The sequence below is a fragment of the Lytechinus variegatus genome, chromosome 3, assembly GCF_018143015.1.
Source record: "Lytechinus variegatus isolate NC3 chromosome 3, Lvar_3.0, whole genome shotgun sequence".
Classification (NCBI taxonomy): domain Eukaryota; kingdom Metazoa; phylum Echinodermata; class Echinoidea; order Temnopleuroida; family Toxopneustidae; genus Lytechinus; species Lytechinus variegatus.
In genome coordinates, this window is record NC_054742.1 from 40,601,708 (window position 1) to 40,627,924 (window position 26,217).

General features: G+C 34.9%; 1 protein-coding gene across 1 annotated transcript in view; it reads left to right on the plus strand.

Moving 5' to 3' along the window:
* LOC121411017 (plasma membrane calcium-transporting ATPase 4-like) overlaps positions 1 to 24,316 on the plus strand; it is a 34,464-nt gene extending 10,148 nt beyond the window's left edge. Inside the window, exons 5-14 of the mRNA XM_041603474.1 lie at positions 2,983 to 3,224; positions 3,709 to 3,946; positions 4,854 to 5,030; positions 5,343 to 5,537; positions 6,015 to 6,206; positions 6,722 to 6,935; positions 8,072 to 8,283; positions 9,080 to 9,361; positions 17,552 to 17,744; positions 18,717 to 24,316. Coding sequence (XP_041459408.1) covers positions 2,983 to 3,224; positions 3,709 to 3,946; positions 4,854 to 5,030; positions 5,343 to 5,537; positions 6,015 to 6,206; positions 6,722 to 6,935; positions 8,072 to 8,283; positions 9,080 to 9,361; positions 17,552 to 17,743 — 1,944 coding nt within the window. The 3' untranslated portion in view covers position 17,744; positions 18,717 to 24,316. The remainder of the gene's footprint in view (positions 1 to 2,982; positions 3,225 to 3,708; positions 3,947 to 4,853; positions 5,031 to 5,342; positions 5,538 to 6,014; positions 6,207 to 6,721; positions 6,936 to 8,071; positions 8,284 to 9,079; positions 9,362 to 17,551; positions 17,745 to 18,716) is intronic.
* Positions 24,317 to 26,217: the final 1,901 nt, after the last annotated feature.

Below are 26,217 nucleotides of genomic sequence, written 5' to 3' on the forward strand. Positions count from 1 at the left end.
CATCAAATCAAATGAAGAGAGTGAGAGAGTGCTCTTTTGATGTCAGTTGTATCAGGATGTTGTTGGTTCCCTTAGGGTGAAATGTCCATCTGACCACTACATTTCTTAATAGGGTGCAACAAAAGTTGAACAGGTATTGACAGCTGTGATTGACTTTGCCCTTTTCTTCAACTTGACGGTACTTCAGTAAACCCATTACAGACTGCATTAGATGCATTGTTAGAAAGGAATATGCCTATATCAATAAGTAAGGAGTAGAAAATTATAGAGATGCCGATGCCCTCATATTCATAACATGTCCAAAAATCAGATGAGGATGGGGGTGGGGCATGTTTGAGTCTTCTTCCTTTTCTGAATAACCCCTCTAGAGAGCTGTAAAATGGCCTGTCGAGTATCGGTGAGATTGGAGTACATGTGGTGCTACATGTCAGCTTCTGTTTCATTTTATCACTTCTCCATGCTCAAATGGCTGGACATGTCCAAAATAACCTAGTGTTCATTGGGATGTGAAATGTCTTGTGACAGTTCACTGAATCATTTGCATCCTTGTAGCCTCCCACTGTGGATAAGAAGCAGCAGCAATCCTTTCAAAGCAATACTCTCTCTTGTTGATGGTCCGTTGAAGATCTTGCTTATAAGAATATCAAATGGTTGCTTTCAAGTTCAGTGTTTACTGTTGGTGTTGGTGTTTAGCTAATTTGTGCACCAGATTCAACACCACCTTATATGAAGCTGGTTCTGGGACTGATGTCGAATGGTCAATTCAAGTACAATATTTACGGCCGGTGTTGGTTTTTAGGCCAAATGTACATCAGTCACAGTACCGTATTGAAATGAGGCTGGTGTAAAGGATTCCTTATTTTAAAATATTCTAGTTTGAAAAGCTGGTATTGTTGTGAGGGGAAATTATACACCAGTCATAGTGACCGAACTTGGAATGAGGATCGGTATCTTAGAAACTCATGTTCAGTGTTAGTAGCTGGTAGACTGATTAATAATCTAAACGCCAACAGCAACATAGAACTTGATATTGTCCAATATATAATCAGCCAATACTTTTCTACAAGGTTTTTTTCTCATTATTTTTAATGATGGATGTATTAAAAATTTCACAGGAAAATGTTAATGTTTGACTAAACTCTGATGAATCATGAATTTGTTTCCATCATTCTCTTCATAAAATCCAGTAATTTTTGTCTCTTTGAATTGATACCTACCTGTTCACCTAAATTATACCTTATAGCAATTTTGGAGTAATGTTTTAACTTAAAATTAAATAAAAAATGGTAGAAATAATGATTTAAATTATGAATTATGTAAGTGAATGAGCAGATTACTGATTACCATAGTCTGTATGTCTCAGAGGGTAACATCTATTACAGTGAGTAGACAATGTTCATATTGGTGCAATAAACTGTGCAATCTAATGGGTAGTAAAGAAACATACCGCATGAGTCACTCCCTTAGTTATGTAGTTTTGAAAATCAGACCCAATTTCAATTTACCCCCTCTGATAGCTTTATTTTTCTACCTCTATCAATACAAGGGCCCTTTAAATCAAAGCTTAGCAATTGATCAAAGAGTTTTTTGTTTTTTTAATGATTGGTTTCATGTATTGATCAGTGCAATCAAATTGTAAAAATCAACTGTATGATTACTCACAAACCTCTGTAATGGGGCCCAGAATATCAACTGTATTATGCCCACAGTATGTATGTATGCCACTTTTTTTCTGATAATTGTATTATTTGTAAACAGTACGCATATATAGCAAGCATTCATGAAAACTGTTCTAAGCTTGCCTATATAAAGCAACCCAGACCTCTTGAGGAAAGAATCTGACTTTTCATATTTCTAATGTTTATGATAATTTAACTACTTTTGACCAAGATTCATCCCTATTTGTTCTCATTAGAAAGATTAGGAGATCTGCCAAAATACTTTCAATATCAGTTAGTTGAAAAGTGCAAAATACTAGTCTGGAATGGGAGACTACATACACATGTGGTCCAGACATTCATGCATGCATGTTGACATAGCATGTATCCCAACACGCACATGTCTCCCTATCCTAAAAGCATGCCCATGTTTGTTCACCTTCATATACTGGTGTGAAGAAAATAATGACAAGATGAAGCCCTAAGGCATTGTTTTCTCATTTAGACTATCGATCCGTAACTAGCCAATCCCAAGTCCTACATTTATTTGATAAGGATTATTTTGAGTGAATGAAGAAGTTTAATGAAAAAATGAGGGAGGAAAGAAGAGTTGGCAAGGGAAAATAAAGTACCCCCGAGGGAGGTATGTTCTCGAATCGCTGCCAACCAATGAATGTGCACATTTTACAAGCATGACTGGTATAGAAGCAAAACATAATGTGCCACTTTAAAGGTGTATGTGATGGTTTTAAGGGTCCTGTGGGGTGTTTCATTAAGCTGTTTGTAAGTTAAGAGTGACTGGTGATCCTTTCTTGCGTGCTGAACCATCGCCAATGAACATTTTGGTGTATACCATTTACCTCAAGAAAGGATCACTAGTCGTTCTTAAAGTTGCTCTTAACTTACAAACAGCTTTATAAAATGGCCCCTGTGACATCTAGCTCAAACCCTACAAGAAGACACCTTCGTAGTTTATGTATTTCTTATGCAAGAAATACTTTTGTATAGTGGTGGGGTTTTTTGTTACTCAAGCATGAAATGTGCAAGTTTTAATCAATCTCAGCAGTTCCCATAGACACTGATTTTGAAGAAATTCTTGATAATAGCAATTTTTGGGTTTGCTTTAATTAGCTGGGTGGTCATATATACATATATGAAAAACAGAACATAACAGGGTTGGGTAGGTATTATTGGCCAGGAATGTTAGCATTACTTGTGAGGGGTACTTCCTTGCTGCAGTCGAAATCATATTCATTACATTGTCAAATCCTTTCTGTTGTTCATGATATTCTACTCATACCTATTCTCTCTCATTCACATGCAGCCTGCAGAACATCAGGGTGAAATGCCTCGTCAAGTTGGCAATAAGACAGAGTGCGCCCTCTTGGGTTTCGTCCTAGATCTTCATGAAGAGTACCAGCTTTCGAGGGATAGATGGCCAGTAGAGAAGTATGCCTGTGTATACACCTTCAACTCGGCCAGAAAGTCCATGAGTACAGCCATCCCTCTTGCAGAAGGTGGCTTCAGGCTATACTCCAAAGGTGCTTCAGAGATCATGCTATCAAAGTAAGTAGCACTGAAGCCACTTATTAGACAAAATTCCTTCTTTTCAAAATTTTTGTCCGTGGAAAACACCCTATTTTGTGCATTCAAACTAAGTCCTTGTTAAGTAAGGATACTATTTTCAAGGCAAAAGTATGAATTCCTACAATATCCAAATTTGTTTAGCCATAGAGAACTTTTGTTATATTTATTTTTTGCAATATGGCTCATTCTTGATTATCCTACTTTCCATCAATTCAAAGTGGCATCCCTAGATCTGGGGAGCGTTTCATCAACATTTTTGTCCGACAACTTTCCTTGATTTTAATTGGCTATGAACCAACATTACTATGGTAACGGTCGGATAAAACTGATAAAACGGACAAAACGTCCGACAAGTCCTTTCATGAAACGCTCCCCAGGTGACAATGTTTATTGTATAGAGCATCTGGTATCATGTTTTCAAAAGTGATGAGTAGATTGGTGCAAAATTATTTCTTGTGACTAGGTGTGAATACATCCTGGATGAGTCTGGTCAGGCACAACCGTTCCCTGCCAGTGAAAAGGAGAAGGTTGTGAAGGAGGTGATTGAGAAGTGGGCTATGGAAGGTCTTAGGACTCTATGTTTAGCCTACAAGGATATCACCAGGGACAAACCTACACCTCAGTGGGAGATGGAGAGTACCGTAGTCAAGGAACTCACCTGTATTGCTCTGGTTGGCATCGAGGATCCAGTCAGGAATGAGGTATGGTTCAAAGTTTCATGATACATGGATCATTTTATATATATTTATAAGTATTACAATATGACATCTCAACCATACTTATGGCTTAAAGATTTGCACACTTGCACTGTTTATATGATTTTTTTTTAATGGTATATTAGCATGGATGGACAGCCTGCATACTGTATCTGTGCTCGGGGGTCAGCAATGCTTTGGAATATGGAAACTAGTTTGTTAAAAGCTGTTACACACTTGTTTTTTATTTGATTTTGTAGTCGGATTTGGTAGTCACTGGCTATTGACGCAGTGTGCAGCTGGTATTTTTTTATGTTGTCATGGAATACCCTGGAGCTTGTGTAGAGGTGTATGGCTGTGGGTCAAAACATGATTTTTATGAATCTTAATTTTTTTTCAAATTTTTCTTTAAATCCACAGATTGCTTCTGTTACAATTCTACCATGTTCTGTGTCTCATATGATTACCAAACTCTAAGGGTTCATTGAACTTTGGGCTTAAAAATCTTAAATCTACTCTAAATTTATGTCAATTGTTTAAATTCCAATTCTATGTTTTCAGCCATGGTTACAGAAGATGGTACATTGAAGATGAATCTGTAGGATTCGTTGTGATTATGAGGATATAAGTTTACATTTGATATTCATAGTTTGATAATCAAGATTGATGTATCATCCAAAGTGTAAAATGAGATATTGGCCTGGAGATTAGGGAGTCCCAATATCTGTTATCAATCCAGCGTCACTGTCAGGATTGTTAGTTTGAGCGGTCAATAGACTCTTTGCCATTATCATTTTGGAGGAAAAAATCTCAGATATAGAAGATGAGAAATCATCCTATCTGTAGTTGATATCAAATCAATATTTACTGTGAGCATTTGGTAACATGTATGTTTTTTTGCTGAATTTCATAGGTTCCACCAGCTATTGCAGACTGCCAGAGTGCAGGAATCACAGTCCGTATGGTGACTGGTGATAATGTGAATACAGCACGCTCCATTGCCGTTAAGTGTGGCATCCTGAAGCCAGGAGATGATTTCCTGGTGCTTGAAGGACGGGAGTTCAACAAGAGAATCACAGAAAATGGAGTCGTAAGTAACCTCTTTCAGTTAAAAAATTCTTGATGGGACCATGCTTGTAAGATGTCTAGTGTAACAATATATATCTGTAAGGTGCTTAGAGATGTTGTTCCAATGTATAAAGCGCTACATAAAGGTGGATTATTATCATTTTGCTTTTATATCCATTTAAAGACCAAATTTATACCTATTACCCTGTTTTAGCAACAATATAACATTACGTGGAGTTATATAACTATATGTTTTTGATCATGGAAATAAAAATTGGTTATCATCTCACTTTACTGCAATTTCACCTGGCAATGTTGTAATTATGTTCTTCAGATCAAGCAGCATCTGTTAGATAAGATCTGGCCCAAACTGAGGGTGTTGGCCCGCTCCTCACCTACAGACAAGCACACCTTGGTCAAAGGCATCATTGACAGTAAGCTAACGGCCAACAGGGAGGTAGTAGCGGTCACAGGGGATGGAACCAACGATGCACCAGCTCTCAAGAAAGCAGATGTAGGATTTGCCATGGTAAGAAATGATCTTGATGACCTTTGACATTCAGCTAGTTTGTGGTTGCAAACGAAAGACATTGATACTTCTGAAATGATAGGAATTGACAAACTCTTTGACTCTCAGCAAGTGATAATCACATTTTCCTTTATTTTTGGTAATTTAATCAAAAAGTAGCTTAGATGTGCGACACAACTTCTGTAACACACCAGTTTACTGATTATGAAGCATATTCTCCTCCATATACATGCATCGTGTTGAAAAGGGGTTTGGACTTTCAAACCATGCAATCAATCATACATCAAATTATCCAACTTCTTGATTTATGAAATTAAATTTTCAGGCATGGCTTCAAGATATTTGTGAGGAAACTGGCTCAAAATCGTTTAGTGAAATCTACATCACTAAGAATATATATTTCTTTAATGTGTTACTAATTTTTGTAAAGGGGATAGAGTGTCTGAAATATATCATCCTATTCCTCTGTTTTATCAGGGTTTGGCTGGCACCGATGTAGCCAAGGAAGCGTCTGATATCATCTTAACAGATGACAACTTCACCAGCATTGTCAAGGCTGTTATGTGGGGGCGTAATGTCTACGACTCCATTGCCAAATTCCTCCAATTTCAACTTACTGTCAATTTAGTCGCTGTTACAGTAGCGTTCGTTGGAGCATGCACAATCAATGTAAGTAGTGCTTAGTTTTTTTTAATGATTTTCTGTGAACTGGAGCTAATTTGTATAAAGAAATAAAGTCATAAGATGTGTTCAATGTGTGTAGCTACAGTTTAATTTCCTCCACTATTCAATTTTGAGGCCATCACAGGACTGTTATAGTAGATTATGAGGGGAAGGGGTTATACGAAGAAAAGCTCCTTTTCTTTAATCAGTTAAGCATGTAAGCACTTACATTATCAACATACTCAGTACAATACCAAATCACAGCGACATACTTGCAATCGTACCTTTTGAAGCCTTGACCTTAAAGGCTTGCAATTATTCTTTAATGGATTTTTAGCATTTTTAAAATCATCCTAAAAAGGGTATGTAACTTGATTGTTTATAGTTCTTTTTACTTTTGAAAAATACAAGAAATGTCTTTTGCTCCTCAATCAGTTCACAGAATAGTTGAAGGTGTGGCCTATAGATTACCATGTATTTCTGTTGAATGTCCCCTCCCTACCTCTCCCATTCCCATACAGGATAGTCCTCTGCGTGCTATTCAAATGTTGTGGGTTAATCTCATCATGGATTCATTCGCCTCATTGGCTCTGGCCACAGAGATGCCCACTAACAGCTTACTCAAGCGCAGGCCCTATGGTCGTACCAAGCCCCTTATATCTAGAATTATGATGAGGAATATTATAGGTCATGCTGCCTTCCAGATTGTTATAATATTTACTATTCTATATGCAGGTGAGCTGAGATGCCTATTTTCATTCATTTTTTTTTTAGGGGGGAGTGTTCAGAGAGGGAGAAACAAAAGGTGTATTTCAACTCTTACAGTGTTGATGTCAGGAGTGTTTGACAAAGAGAATATGCATTTTCAATAGTTCATTGATTTATCAATGATGATGTGACAGTATATTAATGTTCAGAAAATATACATCATTCTATGCTAGGACTGTTGCAAGAAAAGTACAGATTTTACTCTTCATTTAAACATTAAAAACTAGCAAGATAAATGAAAACATAATGAATTAAAAAAGGTGTTTTTTTAAATCATTGGTTGAACCTGTGGTCTTATGCAGATTTCTGCATAAATTACACTTATTTTACTACGTATATAAAAAAATGTCCAATGCTGCTGCATGCGTTTGTCATAATGCGCCAAATTGACACCTGTTGCCATGGTTAAGTACGATATTTTATTCATGAGTCCACTGATTTCCATGGCAACAGGCTTCAATTTGCCGCACTATGACAAAAGCGCTCATCAGCATGAGACATTTTTAAATAAGCGGTAAATAAGCGTGATTTATACAGGAAATCTGCATAAACCATGGGTTCAACCAATGGTTTTAAAAACCACCTTTGTGAATTCGGGCTATAGAGTTCAAAGATGAAGGTCTGTGTATTATATGGTAATTACATGTGTAACGTTTCTTATTTGTGCTCTTTTCTGCTATGAAAATGATAAAAACTTGAACGAGATGAGGAAACTTGAACAAGATTAGGATATTCCGTCATGTCTTAGAGACATTTTTATTTCTGGGGGGTGGTCTTTTATGAAATTTGCAAGCCTGTGTTTACTAGATAGGAAGAAAGCATAATATGTTTCTTTTTTGTCACTGAACACAGACCTATTCATTGAAGAATTGAAAAAAAAACATATTAAGTGTTTTGAATACTACTTGCCCAGATGTGCTTATTCATTTCAGCGTATTTCAGCATTATTTGTTTTTATTTTTTTCTCAATATTTTTAAGATCTGCCTAATTGAACGAGGTTCATGACAAAATATACAATTGCAATCTGATAATGATTCACCTTGACCTTCTCTTGAAAGTATTTTTCACCAGAATTACTTCAATTCTTTATATTCCTGTCCAGGTCCACAGATATTTGATATAGATGATGGTTCGCAAGAGGGTCCTTCTGGAGCACCCACACATCATTTTACCATTATCTTCAACACCTTTGTACTAATGCAAATTTTCAATGAAATCAACTCGCGCAAAGTTCACGGCGAGCGTAACGTCTTCAATAATATCCACACCAATCCCATTTTCCTCATAGTTATCATTGGCACCTTAATCACTCAAGTAAGTAATAGTTTGACCTCACATGAACTCAGTGTCCCGTATTCTGAAGTCAGGTTTAACTTAGACCATAGTCTAACTCTGTGCTAAAATTATGGGAAGCCAAAAGTGTCAAAATTTTTATTAAATTGTATTATTCTTATGTTTACTGTGCTCTTTCCTGATTCATCCATGGTGAAGACAATCATCTTTTATACTTCTTAGACAAGTATGAATGAATTGAGAGCCAAATGAGCTGAAATATGATATCTCTAATGTAAGTGATTTATGTAACAATTGGCTATCCATACTTAACCACAACTTTAAACCTGAGTTTAAGTTAAACCCGACTTCAGAATATGTGGCAGTATGTGTTTGAGTACAATCCAAGTATACATGTAGGTTTATATACTGATTGCATATGGGTTGGGTAATGACCTAGTAAAGCTCTAAGCCCTTAAGTATAGTTTTAATCACTGACCAAGTATGGGTTTAAGTATGGAAGTTTTATAGGTTTGAGTACTTACATTCAGTCAGGCAAAGGTATGGGTTTTTTTTCTGAAATATAGTATTATCTGATTGAATCACCACACAGGGCTAATCTCATAGGCTGGTTCTCAAATGTATGTTGAAGATTTACCTTGTGATCCATTTCTAAGAAATTCTTTACTTTGGGTTTAGAGCAGATTCAACAACCTCTGATACTAATATTTTTCAGATATCCTGATGTAATGTTGAAATAGTTTAGATTGCTTTCAAATGCAACCTTATTGTCTGTTGACTGTAAATGAAAACTATGCTGGTCTTTTTGCCCCTCCAGGTAATATTAATACAGTTTGGTAGCATAGTGTTCAGCTCAACAGGCTTGACCCTGGATGAGTGGATGTGGTGTTTCTTCTTGGGTATCTCCTCATTGATCTGGCAGCAGGTCATCGCCTACATCCCCACCAGGCAGCTACCCCGTATCTGTGCGGTGGGTCGCAGCAGTGAGCCGGAGACACTGCCCACCATCACGCCAGTGGATGAAGACCATCCGGACAGGGTGGACCATAAACGAGCACAGATCCTGTGGATGCGGGGGCTGACAAGACTTCAGCAACAGGTAACTAGGCAATGGCATCATCAGTCTCATAGACACATCTGGCCTCTGCAATATTTTGTTCTCTATGGTAGTGCCAGAGTCTAGGAATATAATACAGGTTAAAATAGAGTTGGGATAATGAGGCAAAGGGCATCTTCAGACACAATTGGCTTTGCCATCTCTGTGTCCTGGTGATGCCAATTTTAGGGAAGTTGAGGTTGGTTTTGTTGTAGGGTGAAGATAATGAGGCAAATGCATCGTCAGACTCGAATACACCATGAGCTTCTGCCATTGGAATGTTGCAGGGAAGATGAATGAGGTTGTGTGATAGGGTTGGGATTTACAAGGAAATGGCTTCAGCAAACTCAAAGAAACAACTTGCTTCTGCCAGTGAGAACATTACTGGGAGCATGGATGGGGGCAAGAAGCTTGATTGACATAAACATCCATTGCCAGGACAATGTACATGATGTCCTTGTAGTGCCAGAAGAAGAGGTCCTGTAGATTAGATACGCATCTCTTTTACACAAGCAGATTTAAATTAGATCTTTACCACAAGGTAAATTAATCAAATTTGATGGATTGAAATTGAATTTTGTAATAAGGTATGATGACAGAACATTTGGGGTGGAGAGTTGAGCACTTTACACATGCTCGAAGCCAAAACCCAATGCATACCTCAGGTATTGATCGTATCGCATAATTTTGCCAAAATTAATTAGAATATCAATGGGAAAGCCTTCTATGAATACATTGTCAACAGTGACTTCAATATATATTGTCTTCCAGCATTACATTTATTTATAGATACTGAGCAAGTGGTTACAATAACCTGGGGCCAGTAAGATATAGCTTAGTGATTTATCCTAGTTCTGATATATGCGAGTGATTGCATTGGTTATCATGTATGATCAATAATTCAAAATCAACCCTGCAATCAATTTTTTTGCTCAGCCCAGGTTTAACTTTCCGTCACAATTCATTTAAAAAAGGCCATTTATTTGGCTGACTTTTTAAGCAAAGCACGCTTGATGGCTCTGAGAGCTGAAACTTGTTTTAGCTATCATCATGAAGAGGTTACTGTTTGGATTACGGTTTTAACAGACTAATTGTGAACAATATGCTGGAAATTTCATATGAATGTTTCATAAAGTAATAGACAGAAAAGCATAATATTTCATACCATTAAGATTTGAAACTCATTCACTTTTAGATATTAGCCATCATCCCTTTCATTGATCAACCATTTTGCTCATGTATGTTTCCATTTCATTATATCGTTCTCACCCCATTCGCACTCTTATTATATTTTTCAACAGGCTTTGCATATGAATTTTTGTAACTTTACTAGAAAAATCCACAATCCTGAAAAATACACCTTTTTGGTATTGATTCAACACATGTCTTAAAAGTTCAAATTTTCAAATTTATATTACATTTTAATATCATGATTAATTGAGTGATTATAATCCAGTGATTTGAAATTGAGGGGAATGCTTTGATTAGTAAGCAAGCAAGCTCTAATAGTGACTAACATTTTTAATTGAAAATAATATGATTAACATAGTAGCTTACCTTGCCTAAATGCTGAACTTATCTAACATGAATGCAAGGTTGTTTTTTCTTTTGTAATTTTGAATGTATTTCATTCATGACAAATTCTTCCTATCTATTTATTTTTCCTTTTTTTCACCCTTGCTTTACTGCTTCATTCTAACCCTTCTAATTTGCACAAATCTCATTCTGGAAAGCATCAAAATTGTCTTCCAAAAATTGGCTTTGCTGAAAAAAAGGGATGATTCTCAAAATAAAACTACACAACTTAATTTACCTAAAATCAAAGTTATTCCAGCCTATTAGCATGACATTATCAATTAGCTCTATTCCATCATGAATATGAGATAGATAATTGAATACATGAAATTCTTAAGCAGAACAAGCCAGTAATCATTTTTTTATGTACAAGTTGTCACTTTAATTGTCTCACTGATTTGATTTTTTTTTCAAATTCACCTTTTTATTTTTGACATGATTCCTCTCTTTCATTTTCCATTTTCATCTCCTCTTCATCTCTCTGTATCATTCCTTTGTCTGTCCTTCTTTTCTGATTATTTCAATTGCTCTAAATTGTTTTCATATTTGTATTCCCTCCAACCCTTGCCATGAGTGTGATCAGCCCCACCCCTTCCTGCAGTCTTGCAGCATGAACTGTTCGACCACCCGTGCCTTGTGTCATGTCTCAAATGCTTCATTGCAGCCATGTCTTCTTGTTAAACCTGTATTTTTTTTTTTAGTTCACTTTTTTCAACCTGCAACAATTTTAAGTTTGGTTGCTGGTTTTGTACCTTTCTTGCCTCAAGTTCTTCTGTTGTCCTATCCATGGTCTTTAGAGAAATGCTGAATGGAATGATTTTTCCTAAAATGAATGACCAAAATAAGTTCGGTCCTACAAAATAAGTTCGGTCCTACTCCCCCTAATCCCGAATCCTAGTTTAAACTGTGCTTCAAATTCTCTTTGAGTTGCAGATCGTGCTGCATTTTCATTCCCAAGAACCTGTTATGTATACATATAATTTGCAGTTCATTTTCCCCCATTATGAGTTTATTTCCATTATGATATTAGAAAAAGGAATAGGATTAAGGGCATACTTAATACTCAAATTTGAAATAATTACTGAAGGTTATCAGTGTATATTATACCTAGAATGGTATTTTTATGATGTTTATACAATAATTGTTTATTAGAGTAATCTAGGCATCTATTTCTTGTATATATGTGCCTAGATACTAAAATCTTCATTTTGATGAAAGATATTGCAGATATATATTTTTTTAACTTCACTTTTGTTTTTATATCTTGATATGAATACATATGTGTATGAGGTTCATTGTTTTTACAAGTCCATAAGTGTATAGATGCTGGGATAATTCTTAAATCTTTTTTTATTGGTGTTGTGCTTGTATTTTTAATCAGTTCAGTTTTAAATTATTTGAACTGGTTATTTTCATCACAATTTATCAACTTGATTAAACAAAAAGTTTGCTTTTATTGTTCACAAGCTTAAGCCAGTATCACTATCACAATTGATGTTTTGCTCATAAGATATTATCTATGTATTCATATATATATATATATGATGATGATTTGAAGCAGGACATTTTATCACTTAGGTTTAAAAATATCTGTTCACTCTTTTTAATGAAATGTGAGAAGCAATTTTTATTTCATTCATCTGAGAGAGAAATACAAATGACATTACCATTTTAAGAGATTCCTTTTGATCTTCAAGATCTACTTTCATAAATCAACATGCTTGTTACACTGCTGTAACAACATCAAGAAGTAATCAAGTGTGATGTCATTATCACCCCTCCATATTGTCTTTATTCTCACTTCACTCTTTTAGTTTCCTTTTTTTCCACAATTTAGAATGGTACCATCTTCTCTTTCCTTATTTCCTTCTTTTATTCACTCTTACATCTTATAAGCCATTCTTGTAAATCTTTTTTTTTTTACTTTTCTCTTTTTCTTCGTGCTTTTTATCCCATTTTTTTTTTTCAATCAATATCCACGTCTCACACGCTGCCCTCCCGGTCCCACTCTTTAACATCGGCCAGAGTCGTGCTGTGAGTAGTCTCATCACCAGTCTCTTCTACCAATTTGAATTGTGCCTCTCTTGTTGTGACCTATAGTCTTGTGATGAGGGCAAGGGATCGGTTCATGCAACCTTGCCAGTTTTTTTTTCTTGCCTGCAGTACCCCTTTCACCCTTCACCTATAAACAATATCTTCCTCCAAGTATTTTCAAGTGGCATTGAATAATATCAATATTTCAATCCGTGGTCTTGAATATATACCACACCTTTTACCTCTGACATGACAGTTCTCTTCATTAATATTCAAAAAAAGTTCTCCATTCTTTTAGTTTATTTATTTTGATCAAGTCATATTATGATATTCATTTCATCATGCTTATCATTCATTTTGATACCAAATATAAGGTGCTTTATTACCCTTTCCATATGAAATTACAAGGCTAAATCCATCTATTCAGCATGTAGATAATGTTCATATATGTTCTTATGTTTATCGTAGAAGTTCAGTTGCTTTTATACCTCACTCTCTTTAAAGAGAGCTCAACATTTCTGTTTAAAGATGTCATGTTGTACTGAAACTATCTGTTGTAATAAGTTTTCATATGATCTTTTGTAATGCACAGTCATGAAAACACTTGTAAGGACAGGCGTTCCGTGTGATCTACGTTTTTGCACAGTAGCTGTCCAGTCCTACCACCCCTCCCTCTATCCCATGTATATTCTTGCTTGCAAATAAAGTGTGCTTTTGCTCTCATGTATGAGAATCGTTTAGTGTATCACCTTGACAACGGGATGAGGAGGAGAGTAGAAAGAGCACGTCCATGAAGCAATGAATGCATCGAGAATGATTCCTGTCAACTTGCAGTTTACACATTGCCTGAAAATCATCTACTTTTTTTTAATAGGGGCTTGGTTTTCATCAGAGATGATCTTGTGTGCAGACTATAAACATGCTTATTTCATTCTATCTTGATATCTTTACTGTAGAAGCCACTTTAAGCAAATAGATTCATAGAGGGGAATTTAACCTTGGTAATGAAATGACCTGTGAGAAAGCAAGAAAACAAATAACAAAAAGAGAATGGTGAAAGTTTGGCCAAAATTTGACAAGGAAATGGAAAAGTTATAGCTGTAGCAAAATAGCCTATATAAGGCTAAAATTTTGCAATTGAGGAAGTAAACTCGGACAAGTAACAGAATATTTCCATATTTGCCCTGTAATTTGTCATTCCGTGCAATAATCAAACAAAACATAAATAGCATATTATCTATATAAAAAAGAATATCATTCTGAGCAACATCAAATTTTAAAGGAGAAATATTAGTCCTTTTGTATATTAGAGCAAATGGATAAGTTATCCCTATCCTGCTCTCCCAATGGAATTACGTACATGCATATGGCTTACTTGAAATCCCTGTGGGTTTTGTGATTCCAACTAGTTACAACTTCATGAAATTGATAACATTCCTAGTTTTTGTCTGATTTTGTTCAAACTTTCACCTATTTGCTCCTCTTGGTTTTTTTTTTATATATTTGGGTTAATGTTGCTTTTTACATTCAGGGACATTGTTGATTTAGCCTGAAGATACACTTAATGCCTTCTTAAAAACTATTTCATTAACAGAACTTGGCATGGCAATAGGCAGCTTTAGACCTGGGAGCGTTTCATGAAGGACTTGTTGAATCTGACAAATCCTGTTTTATCCGACAGTTACCGTAGTAACAATTCCTCTGTGACACTGAAGTTGTAATCGCTGTGTTCTCCTCTTGTCTCTCATCATGCTTGCATAATTGCTTTTGATTTATTAAAGATAATTTACTATTTCAAATAACAGCCCTAGTTTCAAGTACATGTATGTTGGAGAGAAAAGAGCATAACCTTGATTTTACAATCCTTATGCATTTCTAAGGTGCTGATTGTGTTCTGCGACACGTGGTGACATAATAATGAAACACTATGTACAGCTCAGTGGCAATTCATAGTAGATTAGAGATGACAATATCTTGGTCATAAACCAGGAATGTGGTTAGGCAAATGGCAGTTCATGTTAAATGCATTAGCATAACGACACTCTTTGCCAAATAAATGCGTCACAGAAGCCATGCTGCAAATCTATATTACATCATTGTGAGATATTTGTGTATTTATTGGAGGTAATGGACCCCAAAATTAAATAATTATTATATGTTAATCTGGAAATGATGTACATCTCAGGGTTTTTATTACACGATCTTGTTGTAAACTAAATCCTTTCAAAAAATCACTGAAATAAAATTGAAAGTTGCCAATGGCCTAATTTATAAAACTGTTAGATTATGACTGGAACATTCTCTTGGGCAGTAAATCAGATTCTCAAGAGCTCAAGTTGAAGTAAAATCTTTTTAAACTTTATATTGTTTTTTTTTCTAACTTAGTGAAACTAAAAATATGTTTTCAAATTTGAAATCAATGTTAGAGAAATTCAGAATTATCTCATGAAAGACCTGTTTTGTCTGAAAGGCCATCTAAAATCTGATATATATGGAAATATTTACAATTAAAATGCCTGTTGTATTTACCGAAGAATTGGGCCCTGGTAGTTTGCTTTCTTTCTTTTTTTCTCTTTGGTATAAATCACTTAAAGAGCATGATTTTAGAAGAAAAAAATGAAGGATAGTATTTTCATATATTTCTTTCTGATATAGAATGTTAAATTTTAAATTACCCAAATTCTGAAAAAAATATGATATGTATAGTAGAAGGCACTGAATATAATCAACAGTTAAATTAGATGTTCATAAGTTTTTTCTAACAAAATAATAGACTTCTGTTAGATTATATAATTATATAGTCCATTGTAGGATTTGCATTATTGGACTTTAAGCAAAATTGTTGGCAGTCTTTAATTTGATGCCTGCCTGCAATATTTTGTGCAATTATTTTCATGTTAGGGTTAGGTTGGTTTTTAAAGACAATATTAAATTTTGTAAGATCATAATCGAACCTTTTCTCGGTTACAGTTACACTTTGCGTACATAGATAGGTATTGTTTGGTGTTATATTTATTCTTGATTAAATCAAATACAAATAATTACAAATATGATCTGATTTTTTCCACCTTTATCCTGTTAAGCTTATATTGTTTGTAGTATAATTGAAAAATAAGTTATTTAAAAACCTTTGTGATTATGCCTTCAGTAACTTCTACAATTTTTTTCCATTTGTCAATTTTCTTTAATCTAATATTCTGATATATTTCAATTACCTTATCTTGCTTTTATTTTATTTAGAATAGATCTGTTCTAAAGTAATGTAAATGTTATTGTGGTTTCTTATTTTATTTAATTCATGATTCTTTTGTACAAATGAAGACTTATAAATCATATTTCTGTATCCATGTATAAGTAGAAACATTTCATATAGATATATATTCTATTTATTCTTAAAGCTTTATAAGTATTTTTTCCTCAATGTTATTGTTACAATATTTGTATTAAAAATCCTTTGAACCCTTTTCCTATCACTTCTTTTTATATGAGAAATCAGTTTCATTTGAATATTGTACTGTACTTTTTCTTGATGTTGTCTTATGAATTATCAAATTATATGAATAAATTCATCATAATGTGGTATTATATCATGTTAGAGTTAGGAATCAGATATCTTCTCGTTTATATGATTTCAGGTATATCTAATTGATAATGAGTCAATAGGCCTACTCATCATTAATATGATCCATTTTTTGAAAGCGATGAAAATCTATTCAACACCAAGTATTAAAGAAATGTGACTGATGTCTCTGACTGTAGCGTTTACAATCTAATCGTCATAACCACAAGAAAGTTTTAAAATATAATGGTTTATAGAATTTATAACTTCTTTTAGATGAGGGATAATCCAATTCCCTTCCTACAAATCCTTCACGTATGCCTCCTGTGATTCTTTGTACCAATTCAAAGAATTATTATTTTTTTCCTGTTCTCCTTTGAGTTCATAAGTATTGCATGGGACTTGAGTGTGATATAGTTATATGTAATATTTCTATTCCTTTGCCTGGAGTGATCCTATTGCATCCGTGTGGTCCCGTTGTATATTCCAATTTGATTTGATTTTCAGCTCCTGTTGTTGCCTGGATTTGATGATGGTGTGTTTCTGTAATTTTTTTCCTTTCTGCAATTGCTTCAGTGTATCTTCATGCGTAGTGATATGATGATTTTTTACTTGAAGAAATGACTTGTGCAGCAAGTTGTTACATTCATTTTTTCCAAGAGTAGTTCTTGGGCAAACAATTGGCAAATCCGTAACAGAAGTTTGTAAACTATTGCAGTTTATGAAAGCCAAATACAGGCTTAAAAAGGATATTGAAATTATCTGGTTCAGCTTACAGTCTTATGAAGCAAATTAAGAAACTTCCCTTCTTGATCATGATCATGATGTAGTAATAGAAACGACAATAAACCTTTCAATGTGACCTTGCTGCAGTCAGCTTAAAAAAAACCCTGTAGATGAATAGACCTAGACCCAACCCGCCTTTACTAATGCGAGCTTGAAGCTTAAGCAGTATGAAAGATGATGTGCTTGGATTGTGCATTGGTGTGACCCTCTCTCCCTCTGGTATTGTTCTCCCCCATCAGATCCGTGTTGTGCACGCTTTCCAGTCAGGTCTCCAGCACCGTATCGAGCGCAAGAGCCTGAGTAACTCGGTCCACGAGTTCATGGCCCCTGAGAACAGCTATGACATTGAGACGACGAAGCAGAATGAAGACGCCGCCCCCATGGTGTCCTTCAGCACGGGTACTGGAACGAGCTATGAGACCCAGTTATAAGGTAGGTCCAGTTGCAATAGCCCCGCCCTACTCACGCACAGACCGATTCGGAGTACAGGTGGCTCTCGCAAACGCAGTCGTATGCATGACAACTCCCCCCTCGTTCTGGTTTGTGAGTGTGGCCTCCTGCCTGTTGTGTAAATATATATTTTATATATCATGTACATATAGAATCACAGTCTGTGTAGTATGGCTGTTTATCCTGTGCAAGCAAGAATTTAGATCATATTTTATGTTCTTGATGGCATCATGAAAGACAAAGTATATATTTGTTCATCACCCAGTAAGCACACATACTTGGCTGAGAAGCACTTAATGTAGTGCGTTGACCCATTTAGTTTGTGCGTGTGTAACATTATAGAAGAGATGGCTAGCGGTTTGTTGCTCCTAGATTCACTCCCTCTCCTCCAAATCATGGGAAAGAAGAAACCAACAGGGTTAGGCTGAAGAGAACTGATAGGAAACCATGTCAGATATTGGTTTGAAATACACTGGAATAGATAGGTGGACTGATGACTTGCTCCTCAATAAAGTAGCAAAAAACCTCACAAAGAAATCTCTTGCTACAACCAGTGTCCCTGTCTCACAATGAGTTGCAATAAATCCACTCAATCTCAGCTAAGGCTAGCCTTTGTTTAGTAGGCATATGCTCTCCCTCTAAACAGAAGGGAGTGCATGATACAATAATGCCAAGTTACTAATCTGTCCCTGACTTATGATTGTTGAGTTTGATGGAATCATTGCAGCTCTTTGTACAACAGGGCCCAGGTACCCATTGACAAACAGTCAACCAAGACATTACCCATTTCTTGTCAAGTATGGGCAATTTTTTTTGTAAAGAAACCATGGCTTCATTTTGGGGGCAAAACAAATATTTCTATTTTATTTAGCACCTTGTTGAGGAACAAGTCATTATCTCTTTTCAATGATCATCTTCTGATTGATTTCCCCTATGCATCTTCCTCTTCCGCAGGGAGCTAGCCGTGCTGTCAAGGTGGAATTACACAGGATGAGCAGCTTGTGAAAATGAGACACAGCATCGAAAGTGAGATGCAAACCTGTACAAGGTTGAGCATCATCTAGTGCAGTCGCACTAGCAAGGGACAATAATGCAAAGGTTTAGTGGACCACAGAGATTAAGTACAATAAGTCAGGATGGCAAAGGTAGACAACTCATGACATCTTGCTGATGACTTGTCCAGTGTGCCGATGGTGGTGGTGGTGGTGGTGGAGATACACTGTTTCCTGTAAAATTATATATCCAACATTCAGTGTGCACTATGGTAGCAGGTTTTCTAGTATCTTTTCCTCTGTTCATCAACTTTGCTTTGATGACTTAATAGTGTTTGTGAACCAGAGATTAGAGTAGGGCAGTACGGTATTGGATGAATGGGTGATTTCAAGTTCGGTGTTGACCTTTTGGTGTTTGGCCAATCTTTGTATCAGCACAACACTAAACTTTGAATGAAGCTAGTCTTGGGTCACATCTCACTAGGTAAGGTGTTGAGCTATAAATAATGTGACATGGATCATTTTGTAAACTTACATTAAGTGTTGGAGCTAGGGAAGGCTGTGTTGATACTGCTTTCCACATGAGCACTGAACTTGACATCACCCAGTGTCAAGGAGTGGGCATGGTCAATGATGAAGGTATTTGACGCAACCCTAGTTGCCGTGTATGTTCATGTCAGTACATAAACATTTTGATATAAAAGTGGAAGCATCTATCAGGTCAATAGTGTAAATGTGTTAGTTTATAATAAACATGACTATATATACTTGAATCTTATATAAAAACAGTAGCAAATGAGTCACTTATTAAGAAGTGAGTTTGATGTTATTCTGATTATTTATAACCTGATTCAAAAGAAAACAAACTCCAAGGGGTGTGTGTAAGAATTACTTTACAGTCTCTTTTCATTCTGGATATTGCCATGGTGTGTATCTGTGTATATAGTGTGTACATATATACTGCCTCCTTAGCAAGAATTAACATAAGAATAAAAAATATCACAAATGTGAAAGCTCTAGATGTCGTGCAGTAGCATCAATGTGCATTAAAGTTGAGTCTTGTATTTGTCATGTACTTGGTGTATTACAAAACATTGAAGGAACACAGTGAAACATGAATCTAATATGTTGTCTTTCATGATAATCTTTTGAAGTAATAGTTCTTATGTGTGATCATTCCCTATTTTAGACATTTTTCTTTTGATTATCAGTTTCATTTTTTTTTCTGGTAGTGTTGTTGAGAAAATTAGAGACTCCAGTCTTGGATGAGAGCCAAGTATAAATCGACTCAAATAGCATGTATGAAAGACTTAGTGTAAAATTGTTTTCTATACTGTCTTATGTCATTTGTTATTTGAAGAAAAGACAGTATTTGTTGCTTCTTTTATTTCATGCTTATTTCCATATGACAGTGAATGGATGACCTTTGATACTTGGTAGATTTGTATATACATGAAAGAACAATGAAGATTCTGTTGAATGCAATGTAAATTCAATGTTTTTATACTCGTTCTGATTTTTACCAAGCACTCCTTCACTACATACGCAGGAGTACACGTAAGCTCACCTTTTTGCATAAAAGCACAAGCTTGTAGATAGCCAATCTTTTGAATTAAGAAAAAATGTTACCTCTGATATGAAAATAAGATGTGAATAACTCAATACCTCTGTCCAGATAGTGGTATGTTCCATGGCAGATGTTGACTCACATGTGTTAATATTTCTATTACGTTGTATATGTGGCAAGTAACCCTGCCTGCAAGACTCTTGCAGAAGTCGGTATTAAACACTCCCTCTCATTGGTGTTGTGTACATCAAAGCTCCAATTTACCCTGATATGGCCCTGTGTTACATGTCCTGATGCCAGCCTTTGGGACTGTTTGTGGCATCTTAAGAGGGTATTGGAGTATTAGTGTTCTCCATGTCTTTACACTGGGAGTGTTAAACACAAGAACAATTAATGTGGAATTAAAGTTCAACTCAAGTTTGAGGTATGTGCCCTTCCTTATGTCAGTGGAACTAAAACACAACCAGCAAAAATGTCTTGAGGATTTTTTTTTCTCATTTCTAATTGGATTGAAAAATATTCACTTGGGTCCTTCTTTTATTGACTCCTTTGCTATCTGTACAAATATGCACCCCTTAAAATTATGTATCAAAAATTGTTTGAAATATACATTCATTAAAAATAATGACATGTGTGAGATTTGAAGCTGACATGTGTTTGTTGACTGACAGTAATAATATATGATTTATACTTAAATTGTTCTATACTCTTGATAATAATGTTACAAAGAAATGTGTAAATATATTTATATGTATTCCAAGAATTTTTGTGTATGTAAATGAAGCTGGGAAACCAAGAGATGGCATATACAGTTGGGATTGATGCATCATAAAGTTTCAGCTAAATAAGGAGATCATAAACTTTACACTATAAATCATGGCTACTTTTTTAAAATATATGTTCCTGCAATGAAGCAAGAACATCTACGAGATATAATTACAAAATATGAACTTTCGTTCTCAGAAGTAAAAAAAAAAACATTTTTTTTTTCATCAGAATTGATAGATTGTGAAGAATATCCTGATTGATTTTTTTACTTGTCGATATGGGGCATTTTTTCATTCAATATTTTTATTCTTCAAAATTGTATAAATTGTTTGACCAGGAAATGAGGGGTGCCACTGGGAGAAGTGATCTGTATCTGTATTGGTGAATATCATAATTCAATTTTATTTCATGCACTCATTTGAAAATAATACAATCTCGTGTTGGTCTATTTTGAATAATGATTTTGCTTGATAAATGTGGCTTGAATAGTACTGTTGAGATACACAAGTTTAATGTCATACCATAAGTTTTGAGTGTGTGATATTATAATATGTTGAAGAAGAAATAGAGACGTTTTTAAAGCATAAGCTGTGTGTTCATTTCATTTCTTACTAGGAGAAGAACAGCACATGGTAGTTAATTTATTTACTGAGCTTGTGAATGTGTATTATTTCAGATTATTAGAGTGTATAAACAGTTTTAGGAAAGGTATGCACATTTTCCATTATGTTTTGAATCAAAGCTAAAGGACTCTCCTTCTCTTTCATTTAGACATCTCTTTCTAACATTAATTCTCATATAAATTCAGTATTGGTATTCATAAAGATATATTCAATACCCTACCCTTATATACACACACAGTTCTTTTGTTATGAAATAGGAACCATTATGCAGACTTGCTCCTTTTTTAATTTATGATTGCCATGATTTTTTTTTATATTAATCCAAAGGTATTTGCAATTCCATATTTATGAGATATGCAGCTATAACACCAATATTGGATCAGAATGGGGTAGAAACTTCCACTCCAATGACTATTACTGATAATTAAAATGAATAGTCAGAGTCCTATAATGTCTTAATGTTACCGTACACAGAAATAAGGACAATTTTATGAAAGAGCCTCCTCATCTTTCTAGTTTTACCCTGCTGATCTATATTTCATTACAATTTTTCTCTCTCTCTTATTTCTTGCTCACATCCCATTTCTTTGTCTCGATGTTCCTAAAGTGAGATTTGAAAAGATGCAAACCATTTATTCTTTCATTATGATGATCATTGAAAGGAGCTGCAGATAACCTCTTCAGCTTTGGTTGATTTCTCAAAACCTTGTCTTTATTTTCTCGCTTATTTTTCATTTGTTCTCATCGTTAGAGATGGCTTGTATTCTGTGCATGATCTCACCGAAGTGCTGACCATTTTATATATATATATTTAAGGAATAAAAGAAAGAGATGAGAGTTATGTTTTGTAATGCTTTTATTGATTATTTTTTTCTGACGTGGTTAAATTCAGTGATTCAATTTATTGTCAATAAATCTAAAACTACTTAAGTTGCAAATTTGATTTTGCATAAATTTGCGCAATCATTTACTTTTGTTGTCATGTGTAGATTGTTCATGGATTTGTTGATTTTGGAAGGTAATTTTTGAGGAGAGAGAAAACATGCCATGACAACCAAACTTTGTATCTCAGAATGACATATTTTGCTGCTGTATTGGTTCTTGTGTGTATTTTTGTTTTGGAATGTTTGTACGTGGTAGGCAAATTCTATCAGACCTGTCAAACTTTTATGTACATGTATTCTGTATTGTATCCCGAAGGAAAGGGAATGAATTGGGTATATTGGGAAACAGCATAAATTATAAATTGATGATATTGTACCATAAGCTAGGTATATCATTGAAAAGATGCATACTTCCAGTTAAGGTTGAAAATTGGTGGTAATTAATTCTTGATATATGTGTGTTATGTTGTGGCAAATGTTCATTTCAAGTGGCGAAAGTTTTTTGGTTCGTTCACTGGTAATGTACATAACTCTCAACAATAATGGCACCCTTACAGTTGAATATCAATTTATGCAAATACGTAGGGGTCTACTTGGATACTAATATGTAAGTGGATATTTTATTTTCTTTTATCATGTAGCTAAGTGTTTGAGGATATTGAATATTTTATCTATTAAATATTGAGAATTTCTCAAGATATCAGGTTAGCACTCTTTTGTTTATATATATTTGAATTTTCTTGGATATAAAAAAGTAATCAATATTCCTGTGATCATATATGGAGTCAAGTTATGCACTGTAAATACCGCAAGAGGGTGTTCATTTAGAATCTCTTTGGCAATGCAAAAATTTTGAGATAGATAAAATTTAAATGTTAACATTATATTTCCCTTTTTTAATTGTTAACTAGTTACAATAATGTATACAGGCCATGATCATTTAAGGCGATTGGTCCTGTTAGCATGTCTTGGTCGTAATTGCACCTGACAAAGACAGTGAAGCCAAGATCTGAATGACTCTCGGCAGTAGAGAATTTTATCTTATTATAGGGTGCAATTTTATCTATTCATGTATAAGATCACTGATGTGTTGCATTCCTATGCATTTTCAAGTAAGTAAGTAGAATATTAGGAAAATATAAACATTTATAATCACATTAACCAGTTTGATGAGCATAGTGATATGTGGAATTATCATTCAGTGTATGATGCTTTTCTTTTCTTTTTTTTCCAAGAAAGGTGTATGTATTTGAATTATATATGTATCTCTCTTCTTTGAATTTGAATGAACATATTTGTGTTGATGCTACTGGCAAAGAATCGTTTTGAAAACGTACTAAATACTCTTTGTGAGAGAACAAAGAGTGGACATGGACGTGCTGCTGCCATGTCGGTTGAAGCAGTCTAGAAAACTGCTTTTGTTATGTTTGTTGTTTTTTTTTACTACTCAAAAATATGATGGGTTTCTATATATATGATAGTGTCGGTGTGTAGTGTTGGAAAATAGGACCTGTTTCTTTTCTTCTTTATTACTCGATGGGAACGTGAGCCGAAGTTTTGAAAAAGAAAATTGTGACTAATGACATGAATCCATTTCAACACTATGGAATGTTAAGATGATAATTAGTATCTATTGGAAGTTGCCCCAGTTTTTGTAGCTCCTTGCAGTGATGTACAGTTAATGACTGGAATAAACAATAAACGGTTCATTCAAAACTCACACCTTTTTCTCTGAGTTATTATTATGTTGTTTGATTTTTCTTTTTGAAACCTGGGGAGAATTTCTTCAACATTTCCTTCCTACACGTCAATTCTGACAACTTTCCTTGACTCTGACTTTAGAAGCACTGTCGGATTAAAAAAAAGGGACCTTGTTGGATAAAATGTCTGACGAGTCCTTTCATGAAATGCTCTCCTGAAGGGCATTCATTTTTTATGAAAATTGAGTCTTGAAATCAGGTCAGGATCTGTCTATTATAGTACACATTTCAACTTCAATTAATTTTGATAGCAACCATGTGGAAATGTACCTCCTGAAGATCCCTGTGGGGGTTTCTTAAGGTTGTTTGCAAGCTACGAGCAACTTAAAGAACTGTTGATCCTTGCTTGTGGTAAATGATACACACCAAATTTTCAGTGATGTTGACTAAGCACCTAAGAAAGGATCACCACTTGTTTGTAAAATCGCTCGTAATTTACGGAGTGTTTTGTTAAACACCTACCTGGATAGCATTTGTAATTGAGGTTTTTTTTCTGTAAAGTAACATTGATGGATATATTTTTATTTGGATCCAAGGCCTTCGTGTGAACCTCTTATAATGCTCTGCAGCCTAATTGTAACAAACTGTCATACTACAAAAATGTCATACTTGTGTAAGAATAACAATCTATATAACGGCAGTTTATCCTGACATCAAGTTAATTCAAACAAATGAAGAATTGAAAGATGAAGAAAGAAAGAAAGAAAGAAAAGAAAGAGAGAGAGGGAGGGGAAGAGAAGAAGGAAGGAAGGAAGGCAGAAAAAAGAAAGAGAGAGAGAAATTAGATGGAGCCAGTAGAGGGTAATGAATGCCTATACAGTGCGTATCAAAAAAAATGGGACAGTTTTGAAAAGTCTATACAAAATTTGTTTCAAAATATATCTATATTTTGATGTTAATAGATGCTCTGCGATCGTATCTTTGAAATGCCATTTAAAAAAATAAATTTTGTTCATGCTTGAGCAAACACGGGACGTTTTTGTTGGGGGTTCAAAAAGAGGCTTGCGCCAAAATGGCAGAAATGACAAATTTGATGATTAGACTTTTGGCTAATCAGCAGACTTTCTCTTTCTCTATTCATTATCTTTGCCATTATTTTCGAATAATGCTGTCAAATTTCATTTATAAATTTATGTATTTACCTGAATTATTTTGTTTTTCATTCAAACTTCTTTTACCTTTGTATTTTCCTTCATAAAATAAGAAAAGAAGACTTTTTGTCTACCCAAGTGTGAAGAATTGCATTATTAATTGGGAGAATTTGTTATCATTCAAATCCTTTTATTATGTGAAACAAATTATGTTATGGTACCTATAAAAGACTTGAATCCTATTTTCAAGGGGTTATTGAATCCTACACCAAGTTTAATATGTCCTTGTCAGGACAAACAGGAAAGGAGTCATGTCTTTCAATGACAATGGTGTATTGAGTCAATTTTGAAGGAGTAAGATTTGACATATCGGAAGGAAGGAAGAAAGAAAGAAAGAAAGAAAGAAAGAGAGAGAGAGAAAGAAAGAAAGAGGGAGGGGAAGAGAGGAAGGAAGGAAAGAAGGCAGAAAAAGAAAGAAAGAAAAAGAGAGAAATTGAATGGAGCCAGTAGAGGGTAATGAATGCCTATAGAGCAAGAAAGAAATCTGCTCAGGACATCGGAAGTGGGGGGGGATGGGGTGCGTCCCCACTTAATTTCACATGGAGAGGACAGTTCCCCCCCTAAGGAAGGGAGGAATAGAGAGAGAGAAAGAAAGAAAGAAAGACAGAAAGAAAGGAAGGAAGGAATAAAGATAGGTAAAACGATTTAGATAGAAAAGGAAGGAAGGGAGGAAGGACGATGGATGGGAGGAAGAGAGAGGGAAAGAATCA